Source organism: Lepidochelys olivacea, assembly GCF_965140295.1.
Source record: "Lepidochelys olivacea isolate rLepOli2 genome assembly, chromosome: 5".
Classification (NCBI taxonomy): Eukaryota; Metazoa; Chordata; order Testudines; family Cheloniidae; genus Lepidochelys; species Lepidochelys olivacea.
Genome location: NC_140415.1, coordinates 16,410,937 through 16,425,764, shown reverse-complemented (window position 1 = coordinate 16,425,764; position 14,828 = coordinate 16,410,937). Strand labels below are relative to the sequence as shown.

Sequence of the window (14,828 nt, the reverse complement as noted above, 5' to 3'; positions counted from 1 at the left end):
GCAAGATTAGCAAAACAACCCTCACGGATCTTTTCACCAGTTTAACTGCAGTGCTTCCCTTTTTAGCGGCCTTAAATCATTTCCTCAATCTGCTCCGGGGGTACAACTATTATGGCCTTCAACTGAACAGTGCTGCTTGTCATATTGGGTACCTCTTCTCTGTGCCTGGAGCTAGCAATAGTTACCAGTTCCTTTTATTAGGTGTTTAATGTGGTACTGCTGTTACTTTGTGGCCTCCTCTCAAGTCAGTGCTTCCTATAGCTTATTTCACAGTGCATCATACTAGGGAGTACAGAAGTGAGAGGTCAATATGTTGTCTAATAGAGCCTCATCCTGTCCTTGTGAGCCATTCATATTTACAGGACGGCTTGGTGTTAACTCAGCAAGAAGTCTGGAGAGCAGACAGCTATGCACTAGCAATTCATAATCTAGCTATGTGACCTGTTCCGTCCTTGGGAACGCATTGGGACAGATTCTCTCTGAACTGTTTGCTGCTTGGGTGAGATCACTCCTATCTTTCCAAGCACTGTACTTCACCCTGCTTAATTAACTGTCCCATAAATGGAGACCGTGGAGCTGTCACCTGGAATCCACACTGGCTAATGTTCTTTATGCAATCTGATCAGGCTGCCCAGGTAGCTGGATAAAGAGTATTTTGGGATTCCTCTCTCGAAAGTATAGTGGTGTCTGGTAGTAGCCGCTAGAGTTAGTTGCAAAATAGTTTCCATTACAGCCTCTCTGTTTTCCCGGGGCTCACTCTTTCTGAAAGTTGCTTTTTGTGCTGAAATTTTCTATGCTTGGTCTCTGTTCAAAGATATTTTTTATCAAATTCCATCCAGCTTCTCTGAATTCAGGAAAAGTAAAGAATATGCCCTTTTACCAGGAAAGTGGTGAGACCTACTAATGTATAGTAATATTGCTTGTGGCACCTTAGAGACTAACGAATTTATTAGTTAGTCTCTAAGGTGTCACAAGTCTTCCTTTTCTTTTTGCGGATACAGACTAACACGGCTGCTACTCTGAAACCAGTAATATTGCTGTAATGTTATGTAATCGTGTATGAAAGGATTGTGTCCCAGATTCTGATCCTGGTTACACTGGTGTAAATTTGGAGTAAGAATCTTCTTCCAAAGGGAAATGCATGCACACAAAGGGGATGTAGTTAAAGCCATGTATGCAAATATTACTTAGGCATTGCCTGATGGCTGAATGCTTGACTAAGTTACCTGAACGTTGCATTAACGTAGGGTGGGTTGTTTGGTTGGTTTTTGTATTTTGCACTGAATAGAAATTTAGCCTGAAAGTCAGGTGAGAGTATTTGCTGTTTACTATGTAGTAAATTTAATGTTCTACAAAACCTTTGGCATGTAATGTGCCCATGGCTTCCCGAAATAGCATAGATGTTTCTAGGCTTATGATGCTGAAATCCTGGCCCCATTGTTGACATCCAATGGCAAAACTCCCAGTGGGGCCAGGATTTCACCTGATTCTATCAGTCTTATGTGAGCTGAGTAGCTACAGTTGCCAACTTTTTAATGTCACTAATCCAAACACCCTCCTCACTCCCTGCCTCGTCCCTTCACCAAGGCCCCACCCCCCACGCACTCCATTCCCTCTTCCTCTGTTGCTCACAGTCCCCCACCCTCACTCACTCTCACTGGGCTGGTGCAGGAGTGGGCTCTGAGCTGGGGCAGGGCTGCAGGAGGGTGCGGGGGTGTGGGCTCTGGGGTGGGGCCAGGGATGAGGGGTTTGGGGTGTAGGCAGGGACTCCAGGCTGGAGCTGAGGGGTTTGGAGTGCAGGAGCGGGCTCAAGGCTGGGGCAGGTGGTGGAGTGTGGGAGGGGGTGCGGGCTCCAGCTGGGGGTGTGGGTTGTGGGGTGGGGCCAGGGATGATGGGTTTGGGTAGAAGAGGGGGCCCAGGGCTGGGGCAGGGGGTTGAGTTGCGGGAGGGGTTGAGTGGGGTGTGGGCTCTGGGAAGGAGTTTGGGTGTGAGAGGGGGCTCAGGGCTGGGGCAGGGGGTTGGGGTACAGGAGGAGGGGTGGGGTGCGTGATCCAGAAAGAGGTTCCAACCTGGGGCAGGTGCGGGTGGAGTTCTGGGCTCCAGTGGGGTGACTCTTACCTTCTTCGGCTCCCACCTCCGTCGACTCCCACCTGGTAGTACAGCGGGCCTAAGGCAGGCTCCCTGCCCTGGCCCTGGCCCTGCACAGCTCCCAGAAATGGCTGGCATGTCCGGCTCCTAGACGCATGGGCAGCCAGGCGGCTCTGCGCGGTGTGCACTGCCATGCCACCCCTGCAGTTCTCATTGACCGTGGTTCCTGGCCAATGGGAACTGTGGAGCCGGCGCCTGTGGGTGCGGGCAGCAAGTGGAGCCTCCCTGATCGCCCCTGCTCCTATGGGCCACAGGGACATGCTGGCCACTTCCGGAAGCTGAACAGAATCAGGGCAGGCAGGGAGCCTGCCGTAGCCCCACTGTACCACCAACCAGACTTTTAATGGCGTGGGCAGCGGTGCTGACTGGAGCTGCCAGGGTCCCTTTTCAACTGGGCATTACAGTAAAAAATTCGACGCCTGGCAACCCTATGAGTAGCACTTCATTCCATGAACAGTCGTGTTAATTTTTGAGATCATAGTAAGGGTGGCAGGATTAGACCCTCTCCTTGAAATGAAGGAATCCTTCAGACGCTGGGCTTGCAGTGTCATGTGATGTCTTCTCTCTGCCGTTTGGTTTAAATAGCAGTGACTGTTACCAGTTTGATATCAGAGTATGACCTTTTCCCGGGCACTATATCTTGCACTGGCAGTGGAGTGGACTAGATCTTCTAACAGGTCTCTTCCATTTATATTTTCTGTTATTTATACACCTTTTATAATGGTGGTAAAATTTCCTTCTGCTGCTCTAGAGCTGGTGACCCTCAATCCCTGCTGGTGCAAGGGATGGAGGGTAGGGAGGCTGTGGTCCTGACAGGGCAGAGCAGAGAGCCCCAGCCAGGACTCTTCTGCTGTTCCTGCAGGGATCAAGTTTCACCAGCCCTGTGTCAGCCCTCCACAGCCATGCTGTCACAGGCGCGCTCCTTCCCCACAGTGACAGTGGGGCTGCAAGGGGCTCTGCAGGAGCCATTCAGAAGCAGGGTGGCCTCACCTGCCTCTGAAGGCTTCTCCTCCTCCTCTTCACAGTTCCAGACAGGGATCTCTGCTCTCTTATCCAAACCCTTTCCTTGTCCCTCTGCAGCACATATCTCATGCTGAGGGACAAGGGGGCTGATTCAGATAATGCAGAGGCTCAGATAGTAGGGTTTTGAATCAACAGGAGTCTACGACATAATGTTTAATCCCTTTTTTTTTTAAGGTACTAAGTTGTATCTCAGTAGTGTCCTACAGCAGTGAGTTCCACTATTAAAGGGCATATTAACGTACTTGCTGTGGGTCCAGTTCTCTGTTGGTTGGAATGCTGAGATGAAACATCAGTTTCTGTTTTTAAAAGGAATGAAGGGTGGGAGAGACCAAGAGCACAATAGTCTGTGGCTGATATCCAGCAAAATCCTGTTGAGTGATGATAGGAGGAATCTTAAACAGCAGGATTATCGTGATTGGAGAACTGTAGTGCTGTGGGGTGAATGCCAGGATGCTGGTTCCCTGCAGTAGGAGGCAGTGGTGCTTTGTAATTGTAGCAGTGGGTGATAAGATTAAAATAATTCTGTTTTTAAAGTTTCCAGTTGGGAAATGTATCATTCTGACACTGTGTTGGTAATGCTTTTTTCAATAGCATGAATACTTCATTCATCCTAGAATCTATGCACGTAAGGGAAACTGAAAACAAACTGAGCTGCATACGAGGATGCAGAAACACAAAGCAAGAGCCATTGGAGGTGGGAGAGACAACCCAGAGCTTTACAAGCAGATGAGTGTATAAAAAGCCTTTCTCCTCTGACACACAGGGATGAGAAGAACCAGTCCATTATCGTAAGTGGAGAATCCGGTGCCGGAAAGACAGTCTCCGCCAAATATGCCATGCGCTTCTTCGCATCCGTTGGTGGCTCTGCCAGTGAGACCAACATTGAAGAGAAGGTCCTTGCATCCAGTCCAATCATGGAGGTAAAGCTGGCCCAACAGAAGTTACATAGATTTTTATTCTACTTTGAGCAATCTGTGTGCATTTGTTTCTAGCATTAGCAAATAGCACCAACTTAGGGTGGGATTCTTCAGGGTTGGGATCCTCCCTCTATTTTGTAGATGGGGCTTTCTGTCATCCTGTCTATGTACAGGACTTGTCTCAGTCTCAGAAGTGAGATCCAGGAATAGGAAAATATAGCTGTTCTAACTAGATTTTATGTAATTATTAAATATAGTCAATTAAAAAAAATAATAATTGGGATTGACTAGTTCAGGCAACTTTTTATGTGTAGGTCACCGGTTTAAAAAATCTGTCGCAGGACGGTAGTGACTATAAGCTGTTAAAATGTCTCTGTGTGGTGACCCAGTGTATGTGACCAACGCTGGGTCTCTTTCTAGTTCTTTATCATGGAGATGGGGGTAGGAGGAAGCCCACCACAACTGGCCCACTTGTTGGCGGTCTCAGGAGTGAGGCCAAGGATTGAACACTCCATGGAGACCGTTCGAACAATCTCCGTGTTGCTGGAACTGTGCTAATAACAGCTTGGTATAAAGAAGGTTACAGGTAGCAGAGTTCAGACATGATGTTTGTGTGACCTTATCTACGTCATTAATAGTCTGTCAGACTTGACCTTCCTTCTCCTCGCTTGTCGTCTTGTAGCATCCCTAACGTTTTCATTAATTCCATATAGAGAGAGAGGTTTGTCTGTTGAATCTATAGATTGAATCAACATAGACCCACTTTTTTCATATTCTCTTATTCGCACTTATTGGCAATAGTACCTGCTAACGAGGCACGTGGAGATCTCTTTGCCCTGAACTAAATTTTTTTCCCCTCGCCTTACTAATGAAGGCATTTATAGGACATCCATCGCTGTGGCATTTTGATGGCTTGAATTGATGTGGTTAAAAATATAGTCCCTGTCCCAAAGAACTTAGTCTTGTTGATTGATGTTAAAAGTAAATGTTCTGCAACCCCCAGCATCAGCATAACTTTAAATGATTTTGAGAGGGGGATGCCTAACCAGTGAGTTTAAAACTGAGTGAAAAGCCTGGACAAACAGTGCATCTAATGATACACTGACAAGGATGGTGGTGGTGCTTAACAAATATCGGTAATTCACAATAACCCGATCAGACAGGGAGAAACGTCTCTTCGGGTATGTCTACACAGCAACAGACACCCACTGCACAGGGTCCTAGAGCCCAGGCTCCAGTCTGAACCCAGAAGTCTACAAAGCAATAAAAAAGCCCCTCAGCCCGAGCCCTGTGAGCCCAAGTCGGCTGGCACAGGCCAACCGCGGGTGTCTAGTTGCTGTGTTAGGGTATGTCTATGCAGCCAAAAAAACCCAACCTGCAGCAGCAACTCTCAGAGCCTGGATCAACTGACTTTGAGCTTGTGCTGTGGGGCTAAAAATAGCGGTGTAGATATTCGGGTTCAGGCTAGAGCCTGGGTTCTGAGACCCCCTCCCCACCCCCCGGTCACTGGGTTTGGCACCTAAGCTCCAGCCAGAGCCTGAATGTCTACAGTGCTATTTTTAGCCCTGCAGTGTGAGCTGGAGTCAGTTGACCTGGGCTTTGAGGCTCCCTGGCTAGGTCTACACAGCAATGTAAGCCTAGGGTTAATGGGACTCGAGTCAGCTGTCCTGTGTCGGGGACCCCTGGGCTTGAGCATCTACATTGCATTTTAACCCTAGGTTAAGAATGTTCTGACCCTTAAGAAGCACCTGAGTACATAAACAGCATAATGAACTCCTTTGGTGGCTGTCAGTAGAATAAGTGCAGTATGAGAAGGCTGTAGTCTGAGAATTGGGCTCTCCAGCTCCCAGCTGAATCACATTGGCAGGAAATGCCCATGTGCACCTGTTCTGAGGGTAATTAGGATGTCAGTGTCCAGGGCTGTCAAACAATTAAAATGAAACGTTGCAATTCTTAATTTTTAAAACGAGATGTTCCACGGAGATGGTTTGTTGGTTGTTTTTATTTGTTTTTGTCTGTTTATCTTGAAGTTTGACATAAAATGTAGGTTTCAGAGGAAAAAGACACACACACCCCAGCCGCGCTGCTGTTGGCTGCAGAACAGTGAAGTGCATCCCCAGGGTTTGTGTACAGTGTGCTCCTGCACCCTGGGAGGCAGGGATAAGGGCTCCCTGGGAGGCTGTGGGGAAGTTCGGGGGCTGGTTCCCACTTGCTGTCCTGAACGTGCACGCAGCCCAGTCACCCCGGCACACACAGCCCCAGGGAGGGCTGTGGGGTTTAGGAACAAGGGCCAGAGAGTGGAGCAGGACTAAGTGGCTGTTCTGCAGGGCGAGGGAGTGGCAGGGCTCCCAATTTAGCATGGCCGGGGGAGGAATGATCCCAACATCCTGATGTCCAGGAGCTGCCTTCTGCCTGTCAGCTTTGCTCCCTGCTCTGGACACGCGTCGCACAACAGTGAGGAGGAGCTGGAGCCAGAGCTACCAGCATAGGAGGAGCAGGAAAGGCGATTGCGTTCGGCCAGACAGTAATGGCGCTGCTGGCTGCCTTCAGTGCTGCTCCTCTGTCGCCAGGAATTCTGGGATACATCCAGAGGGCTGCTGGGGCCTGTGCATACAGGAAACCAACAGAGCTCGGACTCTCCAGCCCTGCGGGGTCCTGGGCCCCTGGGTCTGAGCCCTAGGTTAGCACATTTGAAGTGTGGACATGAGGGGAGTTTGGCTTGAACTGGGCTTAAATTGCTGTGTAGACAAACCCACTGCTGCACGTCTTTTTTTGCTGTGTAGACGTACCCTTTTATAACTTGAGCCTGGGATATTCGGGACTTTGTTGATTATAACCTGAAATCAGGGCTGAACTCTTACCCTGGCACACTGAGGCATTACCAAGTGGATTATGAGAGGCAGATGATTTACTTGTGGGAATATTGAGCTGGTCCCTGTCCTAACCATTGCCATACTGGCTGAAGGGATTTTTACATACAGTTGTTGGATGCATCTAGACTGCAGCTTTATTTTTATCCTTTCCAAAGTGGCTGAAGAAATATATATTAATGGCTGCATTTATTGCAGATATTGTAGGCACAGCCCATAGTGCCTATGCTGGGTCTGGAGAGCTGCCACTGTTGTACAATAACTTAACTGCGATGACAGGCGTCTTCCATTTTGGGTGGCAGATGCCCCAGTGGACACCCCTGTACATCTGTAACAATAAAACGGATGAATTTTCATTGTTGTGAATTTAGAAAAGTGCCAGATTGCCCCTGTTATATGATGGAGGACTTCACTTTTTAGGGATATCCGTGTCATAAGAGCACGCTTCCCTCACAGTGCCCTGAGAACGTGTTTCAGTACATGTGAGAAGGGACCATTATTAGAGATGAGAAGGGCGTTCAGTCTCCAGCTCATTCACTCAGCCTCTTTGCTCATACTATCAACAAGGTTACCAATTATCCTTCCAAGCTTTGTCTGCAAAGTGGATGGCACATGAGGAACCACAGCCCTAGAGTATATTAAATGATGTGGTGATGTATCCAATTCTTAGTGGACTAAGTGTAGACAAGTCCACCTCAGAAAACCACCATCACAAACTGTTGTTAATCAGCATTCTTGTTTGGCAGTCTCACCTGAGAGGTACTTCATTGTACTGGTAAGTTGTTGACCTTGATTGTATGCTCCTTGTGGTAGGGACCATGTCCTTCTACATGTCTGTAAAGTTCCAACACACTATGGGTGCTATACAAGTACTAAATAAAATTGAATGATGATTGAGTGGGCATGGGTCGTAGGTGCTGACTTTTATTTTTCCTCAGGGGTGCTCCGCCCCCGCTCCGCCCTGAAGCCCTGCCTCCACTGCACCTCTTTCCCTGAGGCCCTGCCCTTACTCCACCCCTGCCCCAACAGTCCCCCCTGCCCCGCAGCTCTCTGCCCTTCCCCAAGCCTCTCTCCCAGCTGCCAAACAGCTGATCAGTAGTGCCCCGTGGATCACCTGCTTGGGTGGGGTCCCACTGAGCAGCTGTGGGTGGTGGGTGCTCCAGCCCTGGAGCACCCACAGAGTCTGCGTGTATGGGCATGGTGACTAAAAATATCCTCTAACCCCTGAAGGAGTAAGGGTTGAGGCACACGCTGGTAGTAAGGGGGAAATTGGCACTGCTGCCCTCCTGTGCTGTACCTGTCCCATGAATAAAGAGAGGGCATGAAATACCAGGAATGTTAGTCTGGCAGCTATCACCGGCACGAAGCTCACTTGTCTTAAAAACCTGAAGTAACTGACTTGAACCAAGCTTTCCTAAAGCTGAGCGATAATTGATCACAATGGGTTCTCTGTAAGTTTGTGTTTATCGTCAGCCCCGTTCCATTTTAAGTGAAGTCTCAGCTGTTACACCAATGGTTGGTACCAGTGCTGTTCTGGCATGGGATCAATACCCTTTCCAAAGAAGCTCTTTGTCCTGTAAATACCCCTGGTTTGAACTTGTCAACCCTTGCTCGTTCCCCTTTCTTAGGCAATGGCACCCTGTGTCTCACCCATCTATTTTCAGCATGTCATGGCTTCCTTTCCTTTTACTCTCAGCACTGTTCTGAGTGTTTAGCAACCTCCACACATTAAGGCAAGACAAATAATTCATTCCAGCTAATCCTGTGCAACTCCAGCAGTTTTCAGTCATGGCAAATTGTCTTTAGTTCTGTTTTACTGTGCAGTTCTGCTGCAGCTGTCATAGTCCTTAGAAAGGGGGACGACTTGTCAGGTCCTCTAGTCCATCTCCTTGCTAATGCAGGATTGTAACTTGGATCTTTATAAAACTGCAGGTGACTAGAATACTGCACCTCCTCGCCATTCTACAGAGAACAGGACAGCTTTGCTCACTATTACCAGAACCCTATCTCTCTCCCATTGGTAAAATATAGACACTGAAGGAGATCATCAGAAGTGGTCAAGATACATTTGATGATGGAGTCGCTGGGAAATTGTGGAGATAAATGGCTCTAAGCCACCTTTCCCTTCTTCCAATTCTGGGGCCGTTCCAGTCCTAGTGTTTCCCTGGTGCAGTCCAATGTGCCTTCTTCAATAAGAGTTCTTTTTTCTCAAATGCTGAGAGCACTGTCTTTATTATCGGCATCCATTTTTCAATATTCTTCTCTGAAGGCTCCTTCTTCCACATGTGCTGAAAATAAATCTCTACTCTCTGCCAACTCTAATTTCAATTTGTGTGGCTAAGAGAATTAATTGTGGTGTATATGACAAAATGTGTTAGGATTCTGCTGTTCTACCAGCCAGTGGTCTCTTGTTCCATTGAAAAGGAATGTACTTTCTCAATTCTGAGCTGCAGCTGAAAGCCCGCCAGCAGAACTCTGGCCTGACTTCTTTGACCTGACCCACATATTGAGGTCCGACCTTAAACCATAAGCATGAACGTCCTGTAGACAATTGACAGCAAGTGAAATAAAATAGAAAGATTCCCTTTGTCATCCCTCTACCAATTTAAGAGAAGAGAAAAAGAGGTGATGCTTGTGTGCTACAGATATAACTGTTACGGGTAAAATTTTCAAAAGCCCCTATGTCCCATTTTCAGAAGTGACTTAGGAGCCCAAGTCCTATTGACTTTTAAAGTGCCTATGTCTCGTTTGAAAGTGGGACTTAAGCACTTTTTGAAATTTTTGCTCTAAATCTCTAATTTCAGTTACCTCAGGGGTTTGATTTCCCTCGTTCTGTGACGTGTCAGGTTCAATCCTTTTTTTTTTTTAAATAATTTCACAAAAGCAAGTTAATGATGTAGGGAAAGGCAGTGTGTGACTGCTAGATACAGAATCTAAGATTCTCCAGAAGATGAGCAATTTTGGGACCTGATCCTGCAAAGATCAGGGTCCAGAATAAGTAGTCCTTTTGACTTGAATGAGACTGCTTATCTGAACAAAGTTAAGCCAGTCAACGAGACTGTTTATGTGAGTAAAGCACATGCATTCGTATTTACAGCTTCTGGGTCTTATAGTTCAGGTACTAGTGTTCATGGCACTTAGATACCACAGCAGGGCACTCATTAAATAAAACAAAATTAAACCTCAAGAGAGGTCGCTGGCTCTAAGAGAGCTGCTATAATTTCAGGATTTTTTCATGTAAGCTCCATTATGTAGTTTCATGTCTTGGATATTGAATCTCATTTGTGTTTCGGGTGCCCATCACAGTAATATCTAGCCACTACTTGGATACGTTACCAACCACATTTTTACAGGGATTGCCAATGAGAATTTTTAGAGAGAGAAGGTGGGTGAGGTAATATCTTTTATTGGACCGACTTCTGTTGGTGAGATTAGAGATTACCTCACCCACCTTGTCTTGCTAACATCCTGGGGTCAACACAGCTACAACAACACGGCGTACAATCATGGGGATTTTTAAAATTAGATTTAACAAGATATACTAGCACACCAAATATAGAGAGATAGTGTGTGTATGCTCTGGTGTGATGTTACTTGATATAACAGGTCTACAGCTCAATCTGATTCATGTGTCCAGGTATGTTGTTGTCCTCCATGTCTTGGTTCATGCTGCTCCTATGCCTCAAACTCCCTTCCTGAGCCCACCTGCCATGTCTTCTTTCTCACCGCTTTGAAATTCCTTCTCAACATCCACTTTGAGGTTTGTGTAAATGATAGCATCTCACACACTTAAATATAAAACCACTGTAGAATACTTCATTATGTTCAAAACACATGAACGTCCCTCCTGAGTGACCCCATAATTTTATTGTACTCTTGTTCTTCTCCTTTTTCTTTTTCTCCATTCCATGTTCTCCTCTTGGTTTGGATTGTAAATACTTGAGCACTCTGGAGGCAGAGAATCTAGTGTAAAGGGCTAAGAATATTTATGGGTTGTAGAAGTAATCTCTCTCTCACTCACACATACACACACACACTATTTAAAAGAACATTAAGGTTTCAAAGTCAAGCCCTCAAATGTTGCATATTCATTATGATACCATCTTTACTTACAGAATCACATACTATTTTTTCCACAGGACCCCATCTCATTCAGTGCCCATTTTCTGGTTGCCTGGCAAGACCTGAGGGTCTGATTTGCAGAAGTGCTAAGCAATCACACCTGCAGCTGAAGTCAATGGGAGCTGTGCTTTGAACCTATAAAGTGCTATATAATGCTTAGTACTCTGAAAAATCAGGCCCTTAGTAACTCAAATTGGGCACCAAAAATATAGTAGATTTTTTACTTTAATGCTTTCTGTGCCTCAGTTCCCCACCAAAAAAAGAGGATGATGATAATACCCACTCATCTCAGAGTTTTTGTGAAAATAAATTCATTAAAGTTTGTGAAGCTGTGTGTGTGTGGGGGGGGGTCTGTTTTGGGGATGGGTTATAAATTTTATTTGGGGTTATTTTTAGCAATTTTTGCATTTTATATAGATGTCCAAAAATCTGGTTTTGGGGGGCTGCCTCTTTGTATATACTGTAATGACTAAAGTACGTATCTGTGTATAATATGCACTACTCATTACAGTATATGCAAAGAGTGAGCCCCCTCCCCCCTGAAATCTGATTTTTGGACATCTATGCAAAAATTGCTAAAAATAAACCCCAAAGAATGAAATCCATGTACTATAGTAATGAATAGTCTCTTGTACTGTTCCCTAGTGTGCTTTAACATAGTGCTGTTTCAAACAGCGCTGTGTTACAGTTGACTAGGGTACCTTTAGTGAACACCAGCAGGGTCTACTTTGACCAGTTAATGCACAGCCAGTTTAATGTGCTTTAGAAATCACACCCCCATAGTCCACATTGCTGCTCCAGGTCCACAAGCCCTTACAGACAAGTAGCCATTTCGGGGAGCTTTTTGGTGTTTCTTGGATAAACACCAATTTTAATTTTTTTTTTGTATCAGATGTTTTATGGGTGTTCATTGGTTAAAACAACGTCAGAAGCCCTGCTGTTAGCAATGAGTGCCACAGAAAAGCCAACGAGGAAACTAATAATTCTGTCTTTGGCGCGCCATAGTGTGGGCAACAGATTGAAAAATGAAGAGAGAACAAAATATCTAATAGTTACGTGAACACGATCCATCTTGTGCCCTGAATGTGGCAGGGGTCCTGTGGAGAAAAAATAGCAGGTGATCATGTAATTCAAGAGTTTACCATAATGCCTACATACAGTGAGGCTGAATAGCACCAGCAACCTTAATTCTGGCATTTCCTAAATTTTGAGGATTTGACTTTGCAACCTTAATCTTTGAACATAGGGGGTTTTGTGTGCAATTGCATAGCTTTTTTTTTTTTTTTTTAAAAAGCAAACTGAAAAATAAAACATTCTGTTGTATGGCGTCTTATTGACACGCACAGGGTTCCACAGCAGCATCGGGATCTTTAGCGCCCTGTCATAAATATAAAGGGAAGGGTAAACCCCTTTAAAATCCCTCCTGGCCAGAGGAAAACTCCTCTCACTTGTAAGGGGTTAAGAAGCTAAAGGTAACCTCGCTGGCACCTGACCAAAATGACCAATGAGGAGACCAGATACTTTCAAAAGCTGGGAGGAGGAAGAGAAACAAAGGGTCTCTGTCTGTCTATATGCTGCTTTTGTTGGGGATAGAACAGGAATGGAGTCTTAGAACTTTTAGTAAGTAATCTAGCTAGGTATGCGTTAGATTATGATTTCTTTAAATGGCTGAGAAAAGAATTGTGCTGAATAGAATAACTATTTCTGTCTGTATCTTTTTTGTAACTTAAGGTTTTGCCTAGAGGGATTCTCTGTGTTTTGAATCTAATTACCCTGTAAGGTATCTACCATCCTGATTTTACAGAGGGGATTTCTTTACTTCTATTTACTCCTATTTCTATTAAAAGTTTTCTTGTAAGAAAACTGAATGCTTTTTCATTGTTCCCAGATCCAAGGGTTTGGGTCTGTGGTCACCTATGCAAATTGGTGAGGCTTTTTACCAAACCTTGTCCAGGAAGTGGGGTGCAAGGTTGGGAAGTATTTGGGGGGAAAGACGTTTCCAAACAGCTCTTCCCCAGTAACCAGTATTTGTTTGGTGGTGGTAGTGGCCAATCCAAGGACAAAGGGTGGAATATTTTGTACCTTGGGGAACTTTTGACCTAAGCTGGTAAAGATAAGCTTGGGAGGTTTTTCATGCAGGTCCCCACATCTGTAGCCTAGCGTTCAGAGTGGGGGAGGAACCTTGACGCCCCCACACAGACCTCTGCCACTTGAACTGATGGAGTAACAGATAACAAAAATAAGCTGTAATCCTCAGTAGACCAGCACTAAAGGAGGATAAGATACATGCTTTGCCAATGGGTTTCACACACACTTGTTGACAGCAGAGGAATGGTGAAACTCAAGAATCTTGCGTTGCGTTCCAGGCTCTGGAGCAGAATGTGCTCTAGTGGGCACATACTCTTTCACCCATTCACCCCCAAAAGCTTCACCCCCTTCTGCTTTGTCCCCTCCAGCACATTGCTGTCCAACTCCTGTCTCTTCCCCATCCCTGGTTCCTCATCCTCTCCAGCTGACATACCCAGCCATCTCCAGTCACTTCCCCCTCTTTCCCAGTCTTCTTGCCCAGCCACTCCCAATTCCCCTCCTCCTCCTGGTTCTTTTTCGCATTCCTCTTCCCCATTGGCTCCCAGCTCAGCTAGTCCTAGTTCTCTCCCCATGCTCAAGTTTCTCATCAATGTGTCTTTTCCCTACTTATCTCTCCCCTGCCCCTCTGGTTCTTACTCCCAGTCTCTTTTCAGCCAGACCCAGTTTCCCTCCCTGGCTCCCATTCCCATCTCCTTGCTCAGCCAGTCCCAGTCTCTCCACTCTCAGCTCCTGGTTCACTCAACCCCTGTCTCCTTGCCCCAATCTACTATCTCCCGCCCCCCCGGCCCCTTCCCCACTGCGTCCCAGGTTCTGGCTCTTGTGCCTTCTGCAAAAGGCAGTTTCCTTCTCCTCAATACCAGGGCCCAGCAGAGGGAACGTTGAGAGCAGCACCAGAGGGAAGCTCCCTGCTCTCCGTTCACATGCCTGGTTCTGAGTCCAGCCCAGCCTGCAGCTGCCCAGACCCACAATTTCAGAGAGAGTTTGCTCAGCCACAGTTTATAGCACGCTCAATGCAGCCGGAATCTTCAAGGACTTTAGCTGGAAAGCTCTAACAAGTCTCCACTGCGCTTGTGTGACCTGTGATATTTTTTTTTCCCCCCAAAGTTTATAGCTTGTCTAAATTTGGGCTGATTTTTTCCTGGAGGTTGTAAAGGGCACCTTCCTGATGCAAAGACTACACCCCTGCCAAATTTCAAGGCCCTGTTCTAGTCGATGAGTATTTAACAGGAAACATCACCAAATTTTTTAACCTGGGCAAAACAACATATTTTTCTCTTTGTTCTTTGAAATAGATGACCGGTTTTGGTTGAACTTTTCCAAAATAATCCAGGCTGAGGCAGACTCCTGGCCTGGAAAATGTCAGCCAAAATTATTAAAATCAGACAGTTTTATAGGCACCTGAAAACAGGGTCTTACCATGTGAAGTGTCAGGCACCCTTAGTTATAGGTGGCGCTACCGGCCCTAGCTATAAGTAGTATACTGATCCTTCACCAACTTTAGATGCTTGCCAGGGTTTATGTTCTCCGGCATTTACCAACAAATTATAATGTCAGAGAGGCTGAAGTGTAATATCCAGGGAAAGGTTGGACGGCTGCAGGATTGGAGAAAGACTCCTTGTGGAAAATGTGGTAATAGATGTGAGCCACTGTTATGTTTTCA

General features: G+C 46.1%; 1 protein-coding gene across 1 annotated transcript in view; it reads left to right on the top strand.

Annotated features, from left to right (window-relative positions):
* Positions 1–14,828, top strand: part of MYO5B (myosin VB) — a 363,824-nt gene that overhangs the window by 176,103 nt on the left and 172,893 nt on the right. The window contains exon 5 of the mRNA XM_084628998.1: positions 3,935–4,091. Coding sequence (XP_084485124.1) covers positions 3,935–4,091 — 157 coding nt within the window. The remainder of the gene's footprint in view (positions 1–3,934; positions 4,092–14,828) is intronic.